Source organism: Drosophila mauritiana, chromosome 2R (genome assembly GCF_004382145.1).
Source record: "Drosophila mauritiana strain mau12 chromosome 2R, ASM438214v1, whole genome shotgun sequence".
Taxonomy (NCBI): Eukaryota; Metazoa; Arthropoda; class Insecta; order Diptera; family Drosophilidae; genus Drosophila; species Drosophila mauritiana.
The window spans coordinates 5,032,159-5,059,798 of NC_046668.1; the positions used below are offsets into that span (position 1 = coordinate 5,032,159).

General features: G+C 39.3%; 1 protein-coding gene across 1 annotated transcript in view; it reads left to right on the forward strand.

Annotated features, from left to right (window-relative positions):
• The first annotated feature begins 20,839 nt into the window (after window positions 1–20,839).
• The window catches only part of LOC117138079 (zinc finger protein jing), a 120,171-nt gene continuing 113,370 nt past the window's right edge, over window positions 20,840–27,640 (forward strand). The window contains exon 1 of the mRNA XM_033299903.1: window positions 20,840–22,517. Within this exon, the coding sequence (XP_033155794.1) occupies window positions 21,868–22,517 (650 nt within the window). The 5' untranslated portion in view covers window positions 20,840–21,867. The remainder of the gene's footprint in view (window positions 22,518–27,640) is intronic.

Consider the following 27,640-nt stretch of genomic DNA (forward strand, 5'->3'; position numbering starts at 1 on the left):
CCGGATCAGTCATCTCACTTATACCTGTTTCGATAATCAAGGGATTGCATCGTCGCAAAGACGACTTCAAACTCTACGCGGCCAACGCGTCTATAATTGATACCTACGGCATGCTAAATCTAACTTTTGGTCTCAACCTACGGCGTAACTTCACCTGGTCGTTCGTCGTTGCGAACGTCCAATCAGCAATCATCGGAGCAGATTTCCTCACGCACCACGGCCTCATCCTCGACCTCAAGGGTAAACGCCTTATGGATCCCTCAAAAGCTGTTTCGACCAAAGGAGAAGTTGCAGAAGCAAAACTCTGCACGTTGATTGTAGAAACGTTGTAAAGTTCCAGTGGAATAGATCGCCCGTACTCCAATCTTCTTAGTCGCTTTGTGCAGATCACACGTCCTAATGTGCCTTTAGCAACCCGCATTCATAACGAGGTTGCGCATTGCATTCAAACAACTGGCCCACCTGTTTTCGACAAGCCAAGACGGCTTACAGGCGAAAAATTAAAAGCGGCACGCCGAGATTTCGATCTCTTACTCCAGCAAGGAGTGATTCGTCCCTCTAGCAGTCAATGGGCCAGTCCTATTCATTTGGTCCCCAAGGGGAGCAACGAATGGCGTACTACTGGGGATTATCGCAAACTTAATGCGTCCACTATTCCAGATCGCTATCCGATTCCCCATGGGGAAGACATTCTTCAACGTCTGCATGGATGCTCGGTTTTCTCCATAATCGATTTGGTGCGTGCCTACCACCAGATCCCAGTCGCTCCAGATGATATTCCGAAAACAGCCGTCACTACACCGTTCGGGCCTTTTCGAGTTTGTCGGCATGCCACCCGGACTCCGCAATGCAGCGCAAACCTTCCAGCGCCACATGGACAACCTGCTTCGTGGCATTCCATTCTTAGGATGCTATATGGACGACATCATCGTGTTCTCCACAACGCATGAGGAGCATTTGAAGCACCTCCAGACAATCTTTGAGATTTTGCAGAGGAACCACCTCCAAATTAACCCTAAAAAGTGCCAATTTGGTAAAAGTGAGGTTATTTTCTTAGGGTTCCAAGTCAACGCGAGCGGATTCAAGCCCCCTGTTGAATCAACAATTTTCCCAAGCCTCAAACTATCATGGAATTGCGCCGGTTTTTGGGAATGGTCAACTATTACCGACATCTCATCCCAAACGCAGCTCAGGCTCAAATCCCGCTTACAGACTACATAAAAGGCGCAACCAAAAATGACAAGCGCGAAATAGCCTGGACCGGCCCTGCGGAGAGTGCATTTCAGGCCTGCAAGCAAGGAATTTTACGTTCCACGTGCTCTTCGTTCCTTTCCCCATCGGCTCACCTCGCCCTTAAAACGGACGCCTCCGATACAGCGATCGCGGAAACTATCTCCGGCAGAGCAAGGCTACAGCACGTATGATCGCGAGCTCCTGGCTATTTTCGCTGGTATCATCCATTTCAAGCACATTCTAGAGGGTCGTCCATTTATCATCCAAACCGACCATAAACCATTACAATACGCTCTCAGGCAGAAAGCAAGCAAAGCATCGCCTCGATAACTCCGCCAATTGGATTTTATCTCCCAATTCTCAACGGAGATAGTGTACAATCCCGGGGAAAACAACGCAGTGGCAGACGCCCTCTCACACATCAACACCATAAGCATGCCGTCTAGCTTCAGTGCTCAAGCGATATTCGAGGCCCAACAAACCGACGATGAAATGGCTGAGCTCTCTCAAACCACGTCCCTGGTTCTACAAGTTAGGAACGTCGACAACCTAGACATCTGGTGTGACATCTCGTGTGGACGCGAGCGGCCATATTTACCCAAAAGTCTGAGACGCCAAGCTTTTGATGCAGTACATGGATTGGCGCATCCCAGCGGCCGTACAACTGCAAAATTACTTAAACAGCGGTTTGTCTGGCCAGCAATTAACCGTGATGCCACCCTCTGGTCTCGACAATGCGTTCCTTGCCAGCGGGCCAAAATCCATCGCCACACACGCAGCCCGGTGGAGAAGATCGATGTTCCTGACAATCGTTTCGAGCACATTCACGTCGATCTGATTGAACTTCCCACAATCCGTAACTTACGCTACTGTCTTACCATCATCGACCGCTTCAGCAGATGGCCTGCAGCTATTCCACTATCCAATATCACCGCGGAGACTGTCGCGACAGCTCTGTATACACAGTGGATCTGCATGTTTGGCTGCCCACTCACTAAAACAACGGACCAGGGAACTCAATTTGAATCCTCATTGTTTGCTGAGCTGGCTAAACTAATTGGAGCCGAAAGGATTCGTACAACCGCATATCACCCTCAGTCAAATGGCATCGTGGAGAGATGGCACCGAACCCTCAAGGCCGCCCTGATGTGTAAGTCTCACATAGCATGGCCGGATCTCCTGCCTACAGTTCTGTTGGGGCTGCGCTCGGCGTTTAAGGCGAACCTCCAGTCATCGCCAGCCGAAATGCTTTTTGGCACCACTATTCGTATCCCCAACGAATTTTTTGAATCGCACACTCCAACCGCCTTCAGCAAGGATCACCGACTAACCGAGCAACTACGTCAACATATCAGGGCAGCCCGACCTACTCCTGCAGCGCATCGCGCTAAAACACCTGTTTTCATTTGTAAGGACCTGAGAACTTGTACGCACGTCTTCAAGCGAGTGGCATCTGTTAAGAAACCACTCGAGCCGCCTTACACGGGACCTCATCGGGTAATACGCCGGGTTGATGACAAGTTCTACATCATCAGCATTCATGGACAAGAGAAGGCCATATCAGTCGATCTCCTCAAGCCTGCCTTCTTAGCTGAAGCTGACGCTTGCGAAGACCACCACGAGGATCCACCGCCTGACCAACAGATTTCGCAGCCACCTACACCACCGAGCCCTGCACCTGCAGCTCCAGAATTTATACCGTTACCTTCACCACCTGGCGAAGTCACTGGAGGGGGAGTAGATGTGGCGCCCAGACTGAAGCCCGGTCTGGCATCACAGGGAAAACAGGTACTAACGCCAAGACCTTTCCTGGAGGACGATATCTTCTGATATCGTCAGACTGGACACTGGAACTTCAGCTCCGCCGCGCAACAAGCTTACGGCATAAAACAATAATATATTGTACTTAGTAATTAAATAAAGCGGTAACTACATAAGTTACCATAGTTACCATAAGTGCAATATCACATATAAGGTTGCCATTTTGGTTCGACTCCCACAATTTATATTTATCCCACAATTATTGCTAAAGGGCGATATATTGACATAAAAATTTAGACTTTATGGCAAAAAAATCGAATTCTGGACCATAGTGCGTTGTTTACGGCGATAACTTGAGCGCGCAACAATTGGCAAAGAACCCTGTACATCATGCAAGGACCAAGCATGTACGTTATATACGTTATCATTTTGTTCGGGAGATTTTGGATCAAGGTCAAATTGTTCTAAAGTATGCTTCAACAGAAATAATAATAGCAGATGTACTAACAAAGAATTTGCATAAGAAAAAACATGAAGGTTTTGTAAAATCTTTAACAGTTTTTTATAACTCAAAAAACTCTTTAATACAATGACATAAACATATATTTTGAAATTTGGCCGGAAAACAACTAATACCTTTCGTAAACATAAAAAAGAAGTTCACAAAATACACAAAAAAAGTTAAATCAAATATAATTATACAACTCCAACACCGTTTTTTCGGCAAACAAAATATTCTTCCCCCCGTAAATGTATGCAGCATTTTTTTTAAATCAAATATAACATAACCATACATTATAGAAAAAAAATCATAAAATAAATCATAACTTATGGTCTAAAAAAATATTTTTAAAATGTGGTAAAAACATGAATATGATTTGTCGTTATATACCTCCCCCTGGGAAACCCCAAACTCCAACATAACCAGAAGCAAATATAAGCAAAGGAAAAAATGCCGCGACTGCACTATAGGCTGAATGGTACCTTTTTGTGGACAAAAATTAATAACTTCAAAACGGAGAGAGATATTTAGTTTCTGTTTTTTGTATTACAATTTTACATTTACATTTTTTTTTACACTAGGCCTTATATTTTATAATTCTTCCAAAATTTTATGCTCCTTAATTATGACTTTGTACATTTAGCATGTGGTGTCAACAATTAGTTGTTTGAAAAAAATTTCAACTTTGAATAGAGCTACAACAATTTGTTCAAATTTGTTCAGTAAGTGTTTATATCCATGTTGTAGTGTGTTCAATTCCTAACTCATATCAGGTAGTCTCTATGTGCGTTTTTTGCGGTTTTTTGAGAAATTTCATTTTTTAGGGAGCAATATCTCGATTGCCAATGCTGCCCTGCTGGAAGTGTGGCGCAAGCAAAAGGGTGTTCGTCAAAAGGAAAATTCTATTTGCACTTTTATCAGTGGGCATTTTTCTGATGGCAAGTTAGACTTTAATGAACGATTAACGAATTATAATAATAACGAATGAGCAAATGAACTCGGAAGGGCGCAGAATCACAACGAACGTCTTTTGGCTCAAGCCGCACGGAAGCGCGGCCTGCTGGATCTTGCAGCCATACTTAAAATTCTTTTGTTCAACCCAGCCAAGGCAAAAACCATTAGTAGCTTCGCAGATGTCTTTCACAGAGCAATGGATACTTCGGATCCCATAATATCATAAATAAATATAAAGAGGCGCGTTCGAAAACATAAGCGATTATCTCTTCCACCAGAAGTCATTCAAATGTTAGCTTGCGAATTTGAACCTGATAACAATTCTTCAGACTCTGCTGATTGTGAAGAGGAAGAAGACTAGGTTTAAAAATAAACTTTAGAAATATAATATTAAAAAAAATAAATAAATTTTGAGGCGGAGGTGGGGGACACGCCCACTTTTCCAAAATATTCCTGGAGACATGTGTAACACGTAAAAAAAATGCATCCAAATATCTCCAGTCGTGTAGGAGTTATTAATTTTTGTAAAAAAACAGGCCCCATAGTGTAGTGGTCTGGCATATTCTCATTATGCTTTGTGTGTGTATGTGTGTGTGTGAGTGAGGTAGATATACATTCATATTGCTTAATGCTAGCTTATAAGTAAAACCGAGATGACATTATAATATTTATATTTACCGCAAACTATGCTACTATATGGTACAGTGGGTCTTTTGAGTATCCACCCTACCAAATATTTAAGGACCACTCTTTCTTTTTAACTAGTAGAGTTAACCTACAAAATATTTTTGCGTGCGTTCGTGCTAAAGGTGGTAACTGCAGAAATACTATAGTACTATAGTATACTATACTATAAATACTATAATACTTTTTATAATATTAAAAAGTGATTATATTTAATATAATAATTGCCCAGCTCACATTTTTTAATTTTCCCAAAATTCGAATCGCGAATCGGAATTTGTTTTTTTTAGTATAGTTTGAGGTTTTCCAAGCTAAAAAATAAATATTTAAATATTATTATTATTTTATTTATTATTCTATTATGTTATTTTATTTTCATAATGTATATTCTTCTTGCAAAACCTACAAGTCTTATGAAAGTAATAACCATTTTTGTGCGTGTATTCTACCTAACTATTGTAGTAGGGTAGGACATAGTATATAAGTCCCACTGTATTATATATGACATAATTGATACGAATGAGACCCACTGTAAAATAGAATAAGAAGCAATGGAGTAATAAGCAGAAATCCCCTTTAGAATTAAGCACAACATTGTCATCCCTTTCTGTCATGTACATTCAACATCTAAGATCGAATCTGTTGTGGCCCATTCGCACAAATGAAGAAGAGGAGAAGTGTTTCGAGGTGTCATTCTGTGGCGTGCTCTCAAAGGAGACAGTTAAAATAAAGTAGAAGATTGCATAACACCATTCTCTTTGTTTGCAATTAGAGTATCCATGCGTTTTATTACGTATTCAAAATACATGTCATTCAGTTGGTCGCGTTCTCTTTGCGTTCACTTCGTGTGTGTTCGGACTTTTAGGCGTCCAATCGAAATACCAGGAGCGTCCTTCGTCGCCTTGATTGAATACTGTTAAGAGTGTTAAGGCAAAGACACTAGAATAACAAGATGCGTAACGGTCATACATTCGTTTGGCACTATGCACCCACTTTTTTGGTGAAGGCCAAATTTGCTCTCAAATCCGCTCGCAAGAACAAGAAACAAGAAAAAAACAAGAGACGAGAACGCGTATATGTGTACGTGTTGCGCTACAAGACGATTTTCGGGCCGAAATCAATTCTGATCGAAGAAACGAATTTACATATTTGGAGTTGTGGCCAATTTCGTAGCAATATGATGAAATAAAATAAAAATTCCCTGACTATTATAATTTTAAAGTTTTTTAAATTCGTTTGTTAAAATCGCCGCTCGAATAAGCTACCGTTTACATATTTATATTTTATTTTTATTTTATTTGTATTATGTTATGTTAATTAATTATTTGTAATATATGTAAAATTCGGTACCCAGGGAACACCATGGGGAGGCCATTACAATTGTAATGGGGTCCTATATTTATTTGGCCTTCGAGTCGACTTGAAATATTTTAATGTTTAACATTAAAACATTTCCATGTTCCCCAATTAAGGTATTTTTCTAACTATTGTTTTTTTTTTATATTTTGCGTCCATTTTTCAGTCGCCAATTATTTAAATATAGCTAATTTTTTTATTTATGAGATAGAATGCTGAGCTTAGCTTGCTTTTTTTGTCTAAAAATAATAATATTTCATAATAATAATTCATAAAAAATAATAATACGTAGTAGAAAATAAAAATTATTAAAATAAATGAAAATATGAAAAGTCCGAAGTGCGGACACAAGCACTCAACAATCACTGCCTTATTAATTTTTCTCACGTCGCAAGCTGAATACCGTAATGACAAGTATTCTAATATAAATTCATTTTCGAAATTTATTTTGTGATGTACATAGATTCGGCTATTACTATTTCTAAGCTTTATTTAAATAATAATAACGTTAAGGCAATGCAAAACAAGAATTTTTCGCATGGTGCCAATTGATAAAAAATAATATAGACTTAAAGTCAACGAACTTTTAAGGTGAAGGGCATATTTGGTCAAATTTACAATACATAAACATACTTGTGCACACATACAGTTGTCTGCTATCACTGTATGCGTAGAAAAGAGCTGTTTGCTGTAGCGCTCTCCGCCCTTTCTCTCTCGAACAAAAACTCTAGAGAGCCTGGAGCCACCTCTAGAGCCACGGCCAAAAATTCGCGTGCCAAAAATTTGTATGGCGTTACGCATCTTGTTATTCTAGTGTCTTTGGTTAAGGGATAAGACTCGTTGTTAGTACTCAAAGCTGTGTCGGTGTGGGCGGGCCGACCCATTATTCAGCCATAATTAGCCGGTGCTTAACTAAAAAGATTCCCAACTTCACCCTTCACTTACCATCACACTCTTTCTCCGCTTTGGAATTCATTCAGAGAATGAAGACAATAAATTTTCACGGGTAATTCAGAGTGCTCAGAATTCTTTGTGTTGTCATTGGGTAAAATGAGTTCGGACAGCGCGGAGGTAGGTCAAAGTTTGTGTTTTATTATGTTTATGTGTATTTGTTGGAATATACTATTCAACCTACAAAAATAACGTTAAACAACACTACTTTATATTTGACATGAATGGCCACACCTTTTATTTGTTCTCTCATTCTTGTACGTTTTTTTTGCTGTGAGTAGGTCGTGGTGCTGGTGTTGCAGTTGAAAATAACTTAAAATATAAAACATAAAACTCAAACACAAACTTGACTATTTATTTATTTATTAAGAAAGGAAATATAAATTATAAACTACAACAGGTTATGGGCCCAGTCCATGCCTAATAAACAATTAAATTGTGAATTAAAGATTGTGAAAATAAATTCTGAAATAGCATTTTTTTCACATTCTTGTGAAATTAATTCCTTCTCAGAATTTGAGTGAAAAATGGACAAGGCTAAACGTAATATTAAGCCGTTTGATGGCGAGAAGTACGCGATTTGGAAATTAAGAATTAGGGCTCTTTTAGCCGAGCAAGATGTACTTAAAGTAGTTGATGGTTTAATGCCTAACGAGGTAGATGACTCCTGGAAAAAGGCAGAGCGTTGTGCAAAAAGTACAATAATAGAGTACCTAAGCGACTCGTTTTTAAATTTCGCAACAAGCGACATTACGGCGCGTCAGATTCTTGAGAATTTGGACGCCGTTTATGAACGAAAAAGTTTGGCGTCGCAACTGGCGCTGCGAAAACGTTTGCTTTCTCTGAAGCTATCGAGTGAGATGTCACTATTAAGCCATTTTCATATTTTTGACGAACTTATAAGTGAATTGTTGGCAGCTGGTGCAAAAATAGAAGAGATGGATAAAATTTCTCATCTACTGATCACATTGCCTTCGTGTTACGATGGAATTATTACAGCGATAGAGACATTATCTGAAGAAAATTTGACATTGGCGTTTGTGAAAAATAGATTGCTGGATCAAGAAATTAAAATTAAAAATGACCACAACGATACAAGCAAGAAAGTTATGAACGCGATCGTGCACAACAAAAATAACACTTATAAAAATAATTTGTTTAAAAATCGGGTAACTAAACCAAAGAAAATATTCAAGGGAAATTCAAAGTATAAAGTCAAGTGTCACCACTGTGGCAGAGAAGGCCACATTAAAAAAGACTGCTTCCATTATAAAAGAATATTAAATAATAAAAATAAAGAAAATGAAAAACAAGTTCAAACTGCAACATCACACGGCATTGCGTTTATGGTAAAAGAAGTGAATAATACTTCAGTGATGGATAACTGCGGGTTTGTCCTTGATTCTGGTGCTAGTGACCATCTTATAAATGATGAGTCGCTGTATACCGACAGTGTGGAGGTTGTGCCTCCACTTAAGATTGCAGTGGCCAAGCAAGGCGAATTTATTTATGCCACTAAGCGTGGTATTGTCCGACTACGGAATGACCATGAGATTACACTGGAGGATGTACTCTTTTGTAAGGAAGCTGCTGGTAATTTGATGTCCGTAAAGCGTCTCCAAGAGGCAGGAATGTCGATCGAATTTGACAAAAGCGGTGTAACCATTTCGAAAAATGGGTTAATGGTTGTCAAAAATTCAGGTATGTTAAACAATGTACCTGTAATCAATTTTCAAGCATATTCTATAAATGCTAAGCATAAAAATAATTTTCGTTTATGACATGAGAGGTTTGGCCATATAAGCGATGGCAAATTATTAGAAATAAAACGAAAGAATATGTTTAGTGATCAAAGTCTTCTAAACAACTTAGAGTTATCATGTGAAATTTGTGAACCCTGTTTAAATGGTAAACAGGCAAGACTTCCTTTTAAACAATTGAAAGATAAGACCCATATTAAAAGACCACTTTTTGTAGTACACTCAGATGTCTGTGGGCCTATTACTCCAGTTACTTTAGATGATAAAAATTATTTTGTGATCTTTGTTGATCAGTTTACACACTATTGTGTAACTTATTTAATTAAATATAAATCTGATGTGTTTAGCATGTTTCAAGATTTTGTAGCCAAGAGTGAAGCTCATTTTTATTTAAAGGTTGTGTATTTATACATTGACAATGGTAGAGAATACTTGTCAAATGAGATGAGACAATTTTGTGTTAAGAAAGGAATTTCTTATCACTTAACAGTGCCACATACACCTCAGTTAAATGGTGTTTCTGAGAGAATGATAAGAACCATTACGGAAAAAGCTCGAACCATGGTTAGTGGTGCAAAACTAGATAAAAGCTTTTGGGGCGAAGCAGTATTAACTGCTACTTATTTAATCAACAGAATTCCTAGCAGAGCACTTGTTGATAGTTCAAAGACCCCATATGAGATGTGGCACAATAAGAAGCCATACATAAAACATTTGAGAGTGTTTGGTGCAACTGTTTATGTGCATATTAAAAACAAACAAGGAAAGTTTGATGATAAATCATTTAAAAGTATTTTTGTGGGCTATGAACCCAATGGTTTTAAGTTGTGGGATGCTGTAAATGAAAAATTTATTGTCGCAAGAGATGTTGTTGTCGATGAAACCAATATGGTTAATTCTAGAGCTGTTAAATTTGAAACAGTGTTCCTGAAAGATAGTAAGGAAAGTGAAAATAAAAATTTTCCGAATGACAGTAGGAAAATAATACAAACAGAATTCCGGAATGAGAGTAAGGAATGCGACAACATACAATTCCTGAAAGATAGTAAGGAAAGTGAAAATAAAAATTTTCCAAATGACAGTAGGAAAATAATACAAACAGAATTCCCGAATGAGAGTAAGGAATGCGACAACATACAATTCCTGAAAGATAGTAAGGAAAGTATTAAATATTTTCTGAATGAGAGTAAGAAAAGAATGCGAGATGATCACCTGAATGAAAGTAAGGGATCAGGCAACCCGAATGAGAGTAGGGAAAGTGAAACAGCAGAGCACTTAAAAGAAATTGGAATTGATAATCCAACTAAAAATGATGGCATAGAAATTATTAATAGAAGAAGTGAGAGATTAAAGACTAAGCCTCAGATATCCTATAATGAAGAGGATAATAGTCTAAATAAAGTTGTTCTAAATGCTCACACTATATTTAACGATGTCCCAAATTCATTTGATGAAATTCAATATAGGGATGATAAATCTTCTTGGGAAGAAGCCATTAATACAGAGTTAAATGCTCATAAAATTAATAATACTTGGACAATTACAAAAAGGCCTGAAAACAAAAATATTGTAGATAGCAGATGGGTATTTTCTGTTAAATATAATGAACTTGGAAATCCAATTAGATACAAAGCTAGATTGGTTGCACGAGGATTCACTCAAAAATACCAAATAGACTATGAAGGGACATTTGCTCCTGTAGCTAGAATTTCAAGTTTCCGATTTATATTGTCATTAGCAATACAGTATAACTTGAAAGTCCATCAAATGGATGTAAAAACAGCTTTCTTAAATGGCACGTTAAAAGAGGAAATTTATATGAGACTTCCTCAAGGTATATCGTGTAATAGTGACAATGTGTGTAAATTGAATAAGGCAATTGTAATGCAGTTAGTACTCCTTTACCTAGTAAAATAAATTATGAATTACTTAATTCAGATGAAGACTGCAATACCCCATGCCGTAACCTCATAGGATGTTTAATGTACATAATGCTTTGTACACGCCCAGATTTAACTACTGCAGTAAATATCTTGAGCAGATATAGTAGCAAAAATAACTCAAAGTTATGGCAGAACTTAAAAAGAGTTCTTAGATATTTGAAGGGCACTATCGATATGAAATTGATTTTTAAAAAGAACTTGGCATTTGAAAATAAAATTATTGGTTATGTGGATTCTGATTGGGGTGGTAGTGAAATTGATAGAAAAAGTACAACAGGGTATTTATTCAAAATGTTTGATTTTAATCCCATTTGTTGGAATACAAAGAGACAGAACTCAGTAGCAGCCTCATCAACTGAAGCTGAGTATATGGCCCTATTTGAAGCCGTGAGAGAAGCTCTATGGCTTAAATTTTTATTAACTAGTATTAACATTAAACTAGAAAACCCCATTAAAATTTACGAAGACAATCAAGGCTGTATTAGCATAGCAAACAACCCCTCATGTCATAAACGAGCTAAACATATTGATATTAAATATCATTTTGCCAGAGAGCAAGTTCAGAATAATGTGATTTGTCTTGAGTATATTCCTACAGAGAATCAACTGGCTGACATATTTACAAAATCGTTGCCTGCTGCGAGATTTGTGGAGTTACGAGACAAATTGGGTTTGCTGCAAGACGACCAATCGAATGATGAATGAAATTTTTATATATATTTTTCAAATTTAAATTCCTGTAAACATATTTTGTTACAATGATCTGATCGGGTTTTTCTGGGTTTTCCCCGTATCCTCGCAGCAAATGCTGGATCAGTTAACACTTCCCAGAATGCACACCACCCACATTTGATAGTTACTAATGAATATTATTGTTATGTTTTTAATTATAGACGTTATTTTTGAGGGGGCGTGTTGGAATATACTATTCAACCTACAAAAATAACGTTAAACAACACTACTTTATATTTGACATGAATGGCCACACCTTTTATTTGTTCTCTCATTCTTGTACGTTTTTTTTGCTGTGAGTAGGTCGTGGTGCTGGTGTTGCAGTTGAAAATAACTTAAAATATAAAACATAAAACTCAAACACAAACTTGACTATTTATTTATTTATTAAGAAAGGAAATATAAATTATAAACTACAACAGTATTATTATGTGCGTGTGCGTCCTATTTAATAATATTGTAGCATTTGTCTAAAATAAATATATAAATTATTTAGCGATCGTGTCAAATTCTCCATGTGTTGTCAATTATATATATTTAAAATAGAATAGTAATAAAAATAATAAAATCGTTTGTATAGCTATCGTATCAAGCTCTAATCAATGTTAATTGTGAAACAAAAAAGGAAGCCACAATTGCTACGAAATGGATTGTAAGAAATTGTCGACCATTTTATGTGATTGGCGATACTGGCTTCACAGAATTTGCCACGTTCTTGATCAACGTGGGAGTAACGTACGACGCTAACGTAGATGTCGACAAGCTTTTGCACAATTCGACAACAATTTCAAGGAACGTGGCATAGTTATATCAAGAGCGCTTTGGTCCAGTTAAAGCAGAGATTGTAAAGTTCAAGCTTTTTGGCTATGCAGTCACCAGTGGCGTATGGACAGACAATCATTTAAGATTGTCTGATCTGTCCTGTACCATACATTATATAAGAGAGCGCAAACCGACTTTAACGACACGGCTCTCCAACTCCATAGTAACGTTTTACCATCGCATTGAACCCTCTGAAGATTCTTATCTGGAATGTAAATGGTATTTCAGGTAAAGCCAGAGTAGTCGAGCTTTTCGCACACAACAACTGCGTTGACATTCTTCTCCTAAACGAGATCAGACTCAACAGAGGGAACACAGTTAAGATACATGGGTATAGCTTTTATCCCGCATACAAACCTTCAAGCCATAATCACGGAATGGGAGGAGCAGCAGTACTGGCGAGAAGCTCTCTTCGTCATTTCCCGCAAAGAGTTATTGAAACGAGAACTATTCAGATGTCTTCAGTTAAGGTCTCCACCGGGCTGGGAGATATGGAATTTAGTGCGATATACTGTCCACCAACAAAAAGAATTGAAGGAAGGCACTTCAGTGACATACTTGTCTCTTGTGGCCAAAGTTATTTAGTTGGTGGGGACTGGAACGCCCGACATTGGCTATGGGGTGATATGTACAATTCACCCAGAGGTCGAGAACTAACAGAAGCCATTTCATCCAGAGGTGCTTATATCCTTACAACAGGTTCACCAACTAGATACCCACATGTGCCCAAAACAGACCTACCTGCATTGATTTTGCTGTGTACCATGGGATAAACTTAGACAAAATAAGTATTTGCGAAAATTGGAATCTAGACTCCGATCATGTAGCCCTTGTTGCTACTCTACAAACAGGAGGTGCCTATGTTAGACCATGCTCTCGGTTAATAAACAACCGAACTGATCTCTTTGTTTTCAGACAACATCTGGAAAACTCTTTTCAATTAATATAATATTCATAATATATTCAATTTTCTGAGCTCTAAGGAAGTCGAGATCGCATTAGACATTCTAACGCAAAATATATATAGAGCTGCTTCTGATTCTACGCCGTCTGAGAATGAGACATGCCCCAGAAATTATGGTATTGTACTAACAATAGAGGCTAGAGAACTAATCAGAACTAAAAGACGCCTTTGAAGAAGAGCAATTCGAACTCAGAATCCATGGGACAGAATCTTGTGGAACCGAGCAGGAAAGCAACTCAGAATCATCTTAAGGGAACTTTTCTTTGAGCAAAAATTATCCTTCATACCGTTGATGCAAACTATTCGCTGTGGAAGTGCACAAAAGCGCTTAGACGACAACCACTTCGATGGGTACCCGTACGCTGTCCAGGTGGGGAATTAGCAAAAACTGAAGTGGAACAGGCTAATGCATTCGGCTTCCACCTAAAGGATCGCTTCACTCCTTATGACTTCGCCACGACAGAACAAATAAGAGAGACTCACCAGTACCTACAAATGCCATGGCAGATGTCTTGGCCTATTAAGCCAATAAGGATAGAAGAAATATCTGAAATAATTAAATTACTGCCGAAACATAAAGCTCCAGGAATTGATAGGATTTGCCATGCCACGCTAAAGGTTTTACCTTTAAAAGCGATAATCTATATAGCACTAATCTTTAATGTTATTTTAAGGATCCAAGTGTTCCCAAGACAGTGGGAAATGGCTGTTATTTTGATGATCCACAAGCCTGGAAAACCGGAAGTTGATCCTAAGTCGTATCGGCCTATTGTAGTATGCAGTGAGTAGTATGTAGTGAGTAGTATCTGAGTGAGTAGAGTGTTAATGTGATGGGTAAAAACAGGGGCGGAGTTCGAAATAAAGCAAAAAAGAGAATAGCGCACATAAAGTGGCTATTATATACGAACACTCCACCGCCCGAATGGTCGAAAGCTCAAAAACTACAAGCTGAGCTAGACCACTGTGTCGAATATCTTAAGAAAAAAAACCCCACCACACCCGCTCACTCAGAAAAACAAATAAAATAGTTAACAATTAATAAAACTCAAACTCCCCAGGCAAAAAGCTTGCCGGAATTAAAGAAAAGCTGCCCGAACGACTGCGAGGGACCATTGTTCACACCACATTGTGCAGGCATTGCAGCCCCGGCACATAACCCCAAATGAAGACATCATCATCAACGTGGTTAGCAGCCCGCTCACTACGTCATCGAGGGAGTGTCAGCGTGCCAACACCGGCGACGTCCAGCTGACGCAAGGAGGATCTGCAGCCAAAAATATTCCTGAAGCAAGTAGGAGCTGCGGAAAAAAATATTTTTTTTTGTTGACCTGCGTGGCACACCGCACACCACCCTCGATGCACTGCGCTGCATATTAATATTACACAAAATATTGTAACATTGAGCGGAACTTTTTCTGCCCGATGAGAAGAATGGCCCGTAAAGCCATACAACAATTAGGAAGGAAAATGTAACAATATGTATATATATCAAAACAAAATATTTTTAACGAAAAATAAACGAAAACCCAAAAATAAGAAAAAATTATATTGTTCGTTTGGATCTGACAGTGGTCAGACATAATAATAATAAAGAAGCGTTCTAAAAGCAGAGCGAATAATTTGGATAAGATTTAAAAATTTAAGAATAAAAATATGAATGCATAAAGAAATACTTAAGGATACATATAAACATATAAAAAAAACAAAATAAATTTTATTAAAACAAAAAAAAAAAAAAATAAAAATATGTATTTTGAATTAAGATGATCCAAAATTTTTGTTTTAAAATCAGAAAACTAGAATGAAAAAAAAATTATTATTATTATTATTATTAAATGTTACTATCCCAACGATTTTAAGCACACCTATAGTGGCTGAGATCGGTGAGGATATCGGAAGTGTAGAAGAATCAGAAATATAAATAAAAGAAGAAGATCTCCACGATCTTTCAATTCCATCTGTAATAACATTATCCGAATTACTTGAAGAAGAACTTTCAGATTCAAATACTTCGAGTATACAGGAAACAGCCAAAATGACAGACTCTACTGCAACATCAAGGGAATATGTGCGACAAATTTCGTCCACAATACCTAAGTTTGACGGCAAAAAGTTTGTGGCGCGCAGACTGAAGCCCGGGGTGGCATCACGGCGAAAACAGGTACTAACGCCAAGACCTTTCCTGGAGGACGATATCTTCTGATATCGTCAGACTGGACACACCAGGAACTTCAGCTCCGCGCGCAACAAGCTTACGGCATAAAACAATAATATATTGTACTTAGTGATTAAATAAAGCGGTAACTACATAAGTTACTATAAGTTAAACTTAAATAGATTAATCACGGCTCTCCGGCTAACAGATCTGACAAAAGGAGATGCTAGCGGTAGAGGTAATTGTCAATTACGAGTTGACTTCGAATGGAGCGGGACCTTCCCTGCTCCTAAAAATTGAAATTAAAAAAGTATATTATCGAAAGAGATATTGCGCAGTTGACTTAAATTCAAGCGGTAAATGGACGACCATACGGTACTTGTTACAAGAGGCAAAAACAATTGGTCAAAGGGAGAGATGAAATAAAAACCAACTGTATTTTGGAAGAATACAACTACACTATAAGCCTCTTACCCTCCCTGCTGATATCCCTTGCCCGAGTTTCGTACACATGGAAGCACCGAAAAGGACTCTTATTGCAACCTATGCAGATGGCATCGCAGTTGTATATAGTAGTAGTAGAAGATTACGCATGAACTCGAATTGTTTCATCATATTATGTTTTGCGTCTTTACATTGTGGTTGTCCGTCGTTTTTCTGCAAGTACCGTTGGAGCGGGGCGACAACGACGCGTGGCCTGTTTAGTTGCACGACGATGCGTCGCGACGTTGCCGCCGAGTGTGGTTCGAGGTTTCGTATAGATTGTAAGAAAACGAGCAGGGCAGTATGCTTGAGTGATCGTCTGTGAATAGTTCTGAACGCGCTACGCTTTAATGGGAGACGAAGATAATTTGACAAATACATATTAACTCGTGATGAAGTAGCAATAAAAAAACCTAGATTACTAATGCAGATCGGTAATTTTAAAAGAAACCGGCCACTTATACATGAGAAAAACCACTCAAATGACTCAGACTTCGGAAAACTAAAGGCAACATCTCATCTATTTTGTAATATTTTTGTTTTATTTAAAACCCGCCTCAAATACATGTAGTATACCTTAAGTTAAGTCACCCGCCTCAAAGACATGTAGTATCCCTTAAGTTAAGTCACCCGCCAAACCATTTAATTATTGTCCTCTCGGACAGATCTTAAAAAAATTAACGCACGCTAGAAAAAAAAAACATGTTTTTCAACATTTAAAAAAAAAAAATCCAATGTGTATAAGAAAATTTATTGGTTTGCTATGCATTAAGTGCACAAATGAAAGTAGTGATTTCTCATTATGGTTTTATGTAAATAATGAATGTTATGCGCATAAAATAGATCTGTTAAACAAACTTATAAAAGTATTGAATTTTAAGCATTGCAAGTGGACTGTGATAGCTGATAGACAAAAAAAAGAAAGTTAAGCGCAGAGTTCTATCTCATAAATAAAAAAATGAGTGATATTTAAATAATTGACGAATGAAAATAATTTTTAAAATCGAGGCAATATATAATAAAAAGCATTAGTTAGAAAAATAACTTAGAACATGGAAATTTGTTTAATGTTAAACATTAAAATATTTCAAGTCGACTCGACGGTAATATAAATATAGAGAGTCTGCGTGAAAGAATTGTACCAGAGCACGCTGATAAGTTACGATAATAAGAGAGCTGGAAAAATTTGGGGACAGACTACAAGTGAAACCTTTTGAAGGTTGCCCACACGGGAAGCGACAACGTGTGAAAACTCTTTAATTTCGCGCACACGGCATACTGACCGCTGTCAGCTGCGAAGTGACTAATAAAAGGCAGACGTCCGCTTTATATAGGATCCGGCTCTGCTTAGTGTGCCCGTCGTCAGTGTGGTATTTGCCTGCATAAGTGGGCCAACATGATTGGTCCAGTGTGACCATCCGTCCGTAGTTGCTGGCACGCGCGCTCAAATATTTGAATTTTAATTGATTCCTTTCTAATATTTATTATTTACTCTTTCTTATTCATATTCTTCCCTTAGTTCTATCCCAAAGTGCATGTTTATATTCATTATATATATTACATTCTTCGTTCCTCATATGTCTTCTCTATTTGTTGACGCATAAAGAAAGTAAATTATCTGTTTCATAAACATTATTCGGTCATTGTTACCGCTAATATAAATAGATCCCAATATCAATTTTTTTTATTAAATAATAAAGTTAAAGAATTCATACCTAAAATTTCCCCTTCACCTTTCACAGATTTTTACATTGTTCTGCCAGCGTGCTGCCCACCCATTGGAATAAATGAAATTAATAATAAGTATTTCTCATATCAACTAAGTGTGCAGCCTTTTTAATTTTTTTCCGAGATGAATCTAAAATGGCTTTTTTAACAATAACCTTTAAAAAATCAAACTTTTCTTCAAAGTCCTTGATTTAAAATAAAAAGCTATACACCCTGAAGTAGGTAATGAGAAAAAATAAGTATTTTAAGAATTAGGTTGTTATGCTTTAAATGCTTTCTCCACATTTCATGGTGTACATAAATTTGGAAAAATAATTTAAGATCATATTCAATAAATTAAAAACCAAAAAATATGTAATCAAATTGTTATTTTCCTTGTTTAATCCATTGATGCAGCTGAACATTTTAAACGCGGTGCCTTGCATGGGGAACAACCATTATAAATTTAATTGGAATAGAAAAGAAAATACTTAGCATAGAGTTCATTTCAAAAACTAATTTAACATAAAGGCTTGTGTCTATATTTATGCTTTTTGTTTTATTTTAAAAGAACTTATATTTATAGCGGTTTCACACAATTATCTGGTTAAAACGAATTCCAGGGCACCACAGTACGAATATACAAATTACCTTACACGATAAACAATTAAACATTAAAAAAATTTTTTTTTTTATTTAATTTATTTATTAAGGCATACGGGGAAGTCTTGGAGCCCCTTTGTGTCCTTCTTATCTATTAATTCAGCCCATTTGGGGTCGCCGGCTAACTATAGTTAGCTTTTTCAAATTTACAGTATTATTACTACAATTACATAACACATATATCAAATAGGATTTAAGATAAGCGTCAGCTTCTGCTGACCCTTGTCGAAGGAGATGCCTGCTGATTCCTTCACTTAAAATATATAGCTATTTATCAGAAGTTTAAGATATGTGATTCGAAACAAAAGTTATCTGTATAAGACAATTATAAGACATTTTCGTTCTTGTTTTAGAGACAATAATATTACTTGTTGCATAATATTGTTTTGTTAGCATTCGAAATCAGGGAATATATTTAATAACAACCTATTGTCCCGTTGATAGTCAAAGAACATCATGCAGTCCGCTATCAATTTCAAACTGGTTTTATTCCTTACTAGTTTACATGCACACATATGTAATTTTGGAATTATCTAGAAATATACTGAAAAGGCATCACTGTTTATAACGTAACATCGCTGACAAAAGCTGTATGCTAAGGCAAGCTGAGCTTTAGACTGAGAGCATTTAAAAGACACAAAATTTAGAAGTCAAACTTATTTATGCCAGCTTAGATATTTTATTGAGGAAATAAATGTTTGATTATAATTTATTTTTATAATTAAATTAATTTATTATTATCTACAAAAAAATGTTTAGCGAAGTTTAAGCTGCAATCAAAATGCAGCGTTATGGTTACTTTTCTCTCCTAACCCTTGCTTTAGAGTGGTTTCTTCTTGTAATTTTATTACTGTCTAGATCATATTTTCACTCTCTCTCTTCGTTTGCTGCAGATTAATAGCTTTTCGGAAAATGAATCGCGAAATGCAAACGCAAGCTTACAAACTTATTTAACAATAGCATGAGAGAGCTATTTTTTGTAGAGCTTTTGTGAGCTCAAACATTTTGATTGTATTAAATGCATTCCTCGGAAATGAATTCATTCACTTAATTAAAGTGATCACAAGTGCAGGGTAAAACGTTCAATAGGAACAAACATTTTCTTGGTAGAGTAAAACTGGCCACCAAACGAGTTTTGTTGCACTCGCACACACCCGCAAAATTCTCGCGTAAACATGTCTTCTTTGTCCCTCCTGTTTTTGCATTCTCCCTCAGTTGCATCACACAGCCGTACGTACAATTGCTTGTAGCGTAATAAAAGCACGTGTTGTGTTTGATTCCTCGCTCCCTCCTCGGTCTTTAAAAACAGTTGCGATTTTAGATTGTGTTTGTGAGAGCTGGTCTGGCTGCCTTGCTGTTTTGTTATTGTTTTGTTTTTGCCATAACTTTGTTTACTTTTCTCTTTTTTTTATACCATACTCGTGTTTTTTGTTTTTGTTCTTGACTTTTTTGGCCTTATTAAATGTGTGGGCCAAAACAGATATAGCCAAGGTATTGGTATTGGGTGCATATTCTCCACACATCTGTATTTAGCTAAATAAATTCGAGCTCAAGTTCCCATATAACCATGCTCGCTTGGATGAACCGGTTTTGAGTTTTATCGAACCGCAGGAACCTCTTGTATTCTGATTAGTTCCCACACATATCAACAGGTAGCTGCAGCTTGGGTCGCTTGTGTGTGAGCGAACTTGCCACCGCGGACACATCGGAAGTTGCTGCCCATCTAGCCAGCCGCCAAATGCCGAAATTCAAATACAGAATCTCTGAACTTCCCCAGAAGTTCAAATGCACACACTCACACACACAGAAAGAACTCACATTGTAGCGCAACAAGCTCCCCAGTTCCCCACGCGACCCTCTGTCTTGTCAATGCTCTCGAAAACCTGCTGCCGCTGCACAGAAATCAAAAGTGAACACACTGCACGCGGCCCTATCTTCTCCTCTTCCCCTTAAACTCTTCGGTTAGCCCCTCGTTGGGCGCCGAATAAAAACGAACGGCAGTTCGTTGCCTTCGTTCTCGCCTCGCGTGCTTCGTATCTTGATTTGTGCCCGGTTCTAGTTGGCTAAGCCATTCGACTGGCACTCGGCCCGCCGACTCGGCGCTCGTCGGCTCCCTCTTCGGGTGGGGCCGCGAAGCTCGGCCCACTCCCACTCCACTTGGCCCCACTCGTCAGTCAGTCGGCAGGCAGAGCAAGAGCAGCCCGCAGCTTTTTCGTGGGGAGATCGCAGTTTTTCGCTTGCCAATCGATGGCGTTTCGGAATTCTAGTTTGCAGTGCAGCGCTTCTTAGACTTTGTTTAATTTGGTTACACGGCAATTGGCGGCAATTAGGAGCAGTGGCCACTGCATTAATTATGGATGGTGCGCGCGGCAGACAAGTTGGCCCCGTGATAAGTAAATCGCTAGTTTGCTGAGCGAGAGGCACATTGGAATGCATTTGATTAGATTGCGATGTGTTTGTTCGCCCGTCATTGTTGTCAATAAACAAAAGCTGGCCCGCAGTCACAGCGACTAGGAGGTTAACCTGACTTACCCGTTTCGGTTTTGAATTCGGTTTCATTGCCGCCTTCTTGAGCTTGCGAGCACCGCGTTTTTGCCAATCTTGCAGAATGAATTTCGGGTGTGCACCGGAAACAACCGAGAGCGAAATAACTATTGGCCATTCACAAAGCCATAGAGCACAGTGGAACACTTTGTAACGGATCGCAAATCAAAACCGAACCCGCGACGTCGCTTAATTTTATGATGATCAAGTAATTTCTCGACTGAAATATCAATCGAATTGAAAAATGTGTGTCATAAGTGCAGAAGTGAAGTGCAGCTCAATGCCAAAAGTCATAAAAGTGCAATTGATTTAAATGAATTTTTGTTTAATTTGTATAAATATTTTAACTTCTCGTAACTCGAGAGTCCGACCCACGAAAGTCATAAAATGCAAGTTCATGGCGAAATATAAATACCAATTTGTGCAAACTGATGGGGAAAATCGAAATGGTAATGCCATTTAAGGGCAGTGCGGCTAACAATTGCTGACGAGCAACTTTCAGATTAATGCAATTCAAATTGGCTTTCCGTCGACTAACAATAAGCAGCTGGGAATAGCAAATGTGTGCCCAAGCAGATCCAGAGTTCTGGCAGCAGTTAACACCAATTAAAAGCGTCGTTGTAGCAATAGTGCAGCAAACGTAGAGAGGGAAAATGTCAGCCACTCAGCCAAAGGATACGGCATCGAAGACCAAGGAGTCGGCAGCTGAAGTAGCAGCCCCTCTGGCCCCACTCTCTGCCAAAACAGCAGGAGCAACGGGACGGAAAACTTTAACCTCCAGCGCGGCTTTGTCATTGTTTGATCAGCTGAAAAACAGCGTCAATACAAACAGTTTGACAATTGGCGCCGGCGTCGGCAACAACAGTAGCCCAGAAGCCACACCACCTAAAACAGCACCAGCCAGTACAACCACCGCCCCCCCGATACTTACTCCCACAAGCCCACCACCCACACCACCCACCAACAAAAGCCCGTCTCTGTCCTCCAATATTGAACTGAAGCCCCCGGCCAAGCCCGCTCGGCCCTTTACCTCACCCAGCACTATTGGAATCGTGCAGGGCACCAAACGGGGGGTGGGCGGAGTGGTTGGCGGGTTCGGAGCCCAAGCCGCCAAATTGGATATAAACGCATTGCGATCTCAGCTCTACCAGGGCGCCAGGAAGACTGCAACAACATCTCGAGTGGGAGTCGGCAAAACAACAACGGTGACAACAGCCCCAAGAACAACTGGAGGAGAACGTGGCACAAAGGGGTCCAAGAAGCGGTGTCTCGATCGGTACGACTCGTCGGAGTCATCAGACAGGTGAGTGAATGTCGTGGGCACACTACTGAAGTTTGGCATTTTGCAGCGAGCTACGTTGCTCTTCGACAATTCTAGTGGTAATTTTAGTTTTTGTAATGGTTGATTGATACTCTTTTTGAGGTTTATTTAAACGCAAAGGCAGAAGCGATGGTCGTATCTAATTTTTGAAATTTATTGAAAACTTTACATTTTTAAGGAACACAATAAAAATTAACAATAATTAAAAATAAACTTTTTGCATAAACAATAGCAGCTTACCCCTTTCCCTTTTCATCGTTGTTTTTAATGGCATCATTAGGCGTCCTAACAATGCAAGCTGCCAAATGTATTTCATAGATGCACTGCCTGGCTATAAACGGAAATGCAAAAGTGTATCTGCGAACCGGCTGGCTGTGGCAAGTCTGAGCCAAAGAAAATGCTCTAAATATACACACGCGCTGTACTGCCAAAAAGTGATCCAAAAGTTTGATCCGTGAGACACAAATAGAATGCAGCCCATCCCAATCATGATAAACGCATGAACCAAATCTGCAATGCTTAGCGAGATCTGGAAAACGCTAATAGCCGATTGAGCTGAATTTATCTGACAGGTAATCGTGCCAATAATTGTACAGACCTGCAAAGTGCGAGTCTTGTAAGGGGCCTACGAGGCACGTGCCTCATAGATTGCGAATTTATGGCTTACAGATACATTTGTATCTACTCAAATGGGCAGCCACAAAACCTCTTGCCGCAATGCCAACTAATTTCCGCTCATTAAAAATGCGCAGCACAGTGGAGGCAGCAGCGGAATGGAAACAAAGGAAGAGCAAAGGCCGCAACGGACTGCAGGCATTTGTATCTGGCAGATACGCACAACATGCGTTCATTTATCAGCCGCAAATGGCGGCTGATGCGCCGCAGTAGCAGAGCTGCTGATTTTCCAAATGCGGCGCGTGGGCGGTTGAGCAAACGAAGGCGGCTTCCTGGCTGCATCGATGTAGATATAGATGCAGATACGAGTCCGAAACCACCCCTTTGGGGAAATGAATCTTGAATATGAGCGGTGCTCTCTGCCGATCTGCTGCACAATTGTCGATTATGTGTAAGTTATGTTTCGGTTTTCAAAAATGGTTCTAAATTCATGCATATCTTCTATCTTTACTACGCTTATTTGGAATTTGTATCTCGTTTCGCAGCAGCATGTTTCAAATGTTTTGTGGGGAGCGTTTTGTCAATTGGCTTGGCCTTATCACCGTCCTCGTATCACCCCCCCAAGATCGCGTTCCCTCGCGGACTGGTGAGTGATTTCGGCGTTGCCTCTCTTCGTTGGCAGTCGGAAATCATTTAAACTTTTGGTCGTTGAACTCCTTTTGATTTATTTATTTTGTTTGTTTCTGTTTCTGTTTTTCTTCCCTTTTCGGTTTTCGTGTGTGTGTACTTTTTGTCGTCGCCAAAAAGCATTGCATTTTGTTGTAGCTTTGTGTTTGGCTCGGTTTTTATTTCGATTTCGTTGCGAATCTTTCCAGAGCTGTGCGCCTAAAATTTGAATCTTGCCAAGAGGCTGCTTTTGTGAACTAAGCTCTCTCGTTCGCTGGCTCGTTTCAACGTGTTCCTAAACCACAAAAAACAATCCCACTTCCACTGAGCGTAGTCATTAAAATGTATTTATTTTCGAAGAGCAAAACAAAAACCAAAAATACATGTGCACGTATGCATTTGAGTATAACCAGCGAGTAACATCCGCAGCCCCGAAGCGGAGGCATTTAACTTTAATTGTCGCTCATAAAGCTGAAACACAACTGCAAGAGTAACTGCCTGCTTCAGCAACGCAATTGTTGCTGCTGCAACTGCAGCGTCGTCTTTGCTTTTTGCAGTGTCGCCGGACTGAGCGAGTGTGTGTGTGCTATTGATTTTGTCGACTTTGGTCTTACAGGTTTTCCACGTTTTTCCACATATTTCCACGAGACCCCGAGAGCGACCCACTGCTCCAATGGCGCGAGTCTCTGCCCATGCTTTTGCTTTTGCTTTGCTTTTGCTTTGCTGATTGTGGGCTGTTGCTGTTGCACTTTTCGCCAAGTCATGCACGGCGGGCAGCGGGTGGCAGGGGACGACAATCACCCTGAGATATTGTGTAATCGCCCACGTTGATTTATCTCGTTTAAGTGACTCCGAAACGGCAGCACTGCAACAGCAACTGCAACAGCAACAGCATCAGCAATTGCAGTTGCAATGACAGCGGCAACATCGCGCGATGACATCGAAAGTGTAATATAATAAGTTGCAATTGCCAGTGTGTGTATCACCGTTGGTTGCCGCGGGTCGTGCACTCAGAGAGGTCGTGCTTCCGATGCTATTTGCCATGTCTTGGCATAACCATTTGCAAGCTCCTTTTTGGCCTTTTATCAGTTTGAGCCTGACAAGTTTTTAGGGCCATAGTGTAGAACTCTTGATTTAACTAGCTAACTTTTGAAGATGGTGAACGCGCTCACGAAGCAGCTGTTTCGATATCCGAATAAAAACTTAGAAAAATATAAGGCGCTTAAAAATACCGAAAGCAAGGTTGATTCATCGTAATATTGTCACTTTCATAGACTGACAAAGAAGTGTTCTTTTCAATGTTCTTTTGCATCGGCAAGGAAATGCACATCTAGTCCATTTCTGAATTTCGAAAATTAAGGCTATCTTTCGTTTTGATTTAAAGGAAATTTCTAGATTCTGCAACGGGTAAAAGATATAGAGGTAAAAGAGCCAATCTAGCCATCGTCGGTAACTACAAGAGCTCCCAGTAAACATTGCCACTCCCACATTTGCGCCCTAGCCCTAAAAACTGTAACACTTCAAAAACTTAAAATTTTTAAATTGAAATTATGTTCAGTTCAAATATTAAGTTTGTGTACCGATTCTTTCCTTAAATGTCGGCCAGAAGTGCTCCGTTGTATAGACGCTAGGAGATTAGGCTGAATTGCAACTACAAAGCCGAAAAATACTCGAAGACTAAGGAGAAGAAAATTAAGTTCCGTTAACAGTGCTGTAGTGTTGGTTTAATGAAAAACCTTTTGAATATAAATCGCAATACGTTTCGGTCGCTCTGCTATTTGCATATATCGCCTCACTTAACAGGTATATGTTATTCGAGGCAATCGTCTATAGAGATACCTTGTTTTTTTTTAAGTGTTTTAAGTGTACACTGTGTTTTCTTTACACATTTTGTATACGTTCTGCAGCAGTCTTTCGCGTGTCGGTTCTCTGATGGGATTCCCAGTCTTCTACTTGTATGTATGAACATATATACGAACCCCCTTTTCGCCGCCCCTGTCACAGTCTGTCCTTGTCGCTGCTGCTGTCCTCGTCTTCCCTTTTGGTTTTTGCGTGCTGCATTCCGCTGATGTCGGTGTTGTGATGTTGTGATGCCCAACATCAGGGGCCAAACTTCCATTGACTTCCATAAGCGGTATAATTTCTAAAAAGAAGCGTTCAATTTACACAATAAGAATATGTACGACCAGAAATAAGTGAGGTGAATTGTTCTTAATACATTCGTGCATAATCAAGTAAAATCCCTCTAGTTCGTGGCACTCCTAAATTCGTATTCTTTTTGCTTGCAACAACCATCCGTGCCCCCGCATGTGTGAGTGAGTGGTTGTGTGAAAAGCAGTTTAAACACGAAATTAGAGCCTTCCCCCTCCGAGGTTCCCGATTCCCCCGAAGGGAGCGCATTAAGTCGTAATAAATGCTGCCTGGTTGCATGCTTTGTACATTGACCTCAAAACGGAGCAAAGCCGCCGTGCCCGCGCCCCTTTCCCCTGCCACGCCTCTGTGGGTTGTATCTCTTCAGCTGGGATGCTGTTCCCTTGTTGTTGGCATTGTTTTTGTTGTTCTAGTTGTTGTTCGTGCACATTTTGCTAAATAGCTTCTATTTACGTTCCATGGAAAATGCAATTCGCAATTGTAGAATGCAGACTCTTTTCGCCGTTTGCAGTTGTTTTCCCTGCTCGCACGCTACTTTGTCTCTGCAAACAATGGCTAGAAGGCTGGAGGGTGGAGGGGGTGGTGACGGCGGGCGGACTAGTTGCAGTACGTGCGCGACTTTTCGGGGCCATAAATCAAAAAGGCAAAACCCGAACCGGTCTCAAGCAGGGATTTCTCGGCTGGAGTCGGGTTTGGGGGAGTGAAAACAGCTATTAGGAAAAATTAGGCGAGTGAAATGGCGAAAAAAGTGTGAAATAGTAGGGATTTAGGGACACTTTTCTTTCCGCCCCCCGCCTTCCGTAAGTTGAGTGTGCGATTACACTAATACTATTCTGAGTTTTTCCGTAGCCAAGGTCGTACAAAATATTTAAATTATATCTGAAAAAATGTATATGTGCCTAGTTATGGATAGAAGAAATCAGATCTGACTGAAGTAGATATGCATCTCTGACCGTACAAATATAAATTTGTCCGCATGAACATCTAAATTTCGAAACTCAGTTTTTTTTTAAAGCCCTCTCCAGTTCATCTTTTAACTCTCACGAATCCTGCAACACTGTTCTGCTTAAGTCCAGAAACTTTAAATTTACAATTCTTGTATCTATCGACATGTCACTAATATCAAATTTCAAATTTCATATCAAATTAATATTTTTAAATAGTTATAGTGCTTCACAAATTGAGTTCGTCGGACCGAATCTTAATTCCAATTAATCAATCTCACTCTCCAGTAGATTATTCAACTCTTTAATTAGGGCTGTCGAGACAGGAAGTGCCATCCAGACGGCTGAAAGTGCCGAGACTCCACGGGCTCGCAATCCCGCCCCGAATATTCCATTCAGGGTCTGCCCCAGAGCACATTTGTGCAACAGATGCATAATTTATGCATCGCTTACACATCTCATGTGCAAATCGACGCGCCAGAATCATAGTGTGCAAGCCCCGTTGGAAAGAAAACCAACAAACCGACAACTTAATGGCATTCTAATGCCGGCCACCAAAATCAAAATCATATTAGCCAAATGCCGGGATGCAGCGGCGTCCGCTGAGGCCGTGTCCGATTTTGCATCTATTTTCTGAGCGCACTTTTGGGCCAGCCATCAGCCATCACATACTGGAACGTGGCGAATTTTCATTAATTATAACGTCAGGCGGCGCGCGATGGACAGGCG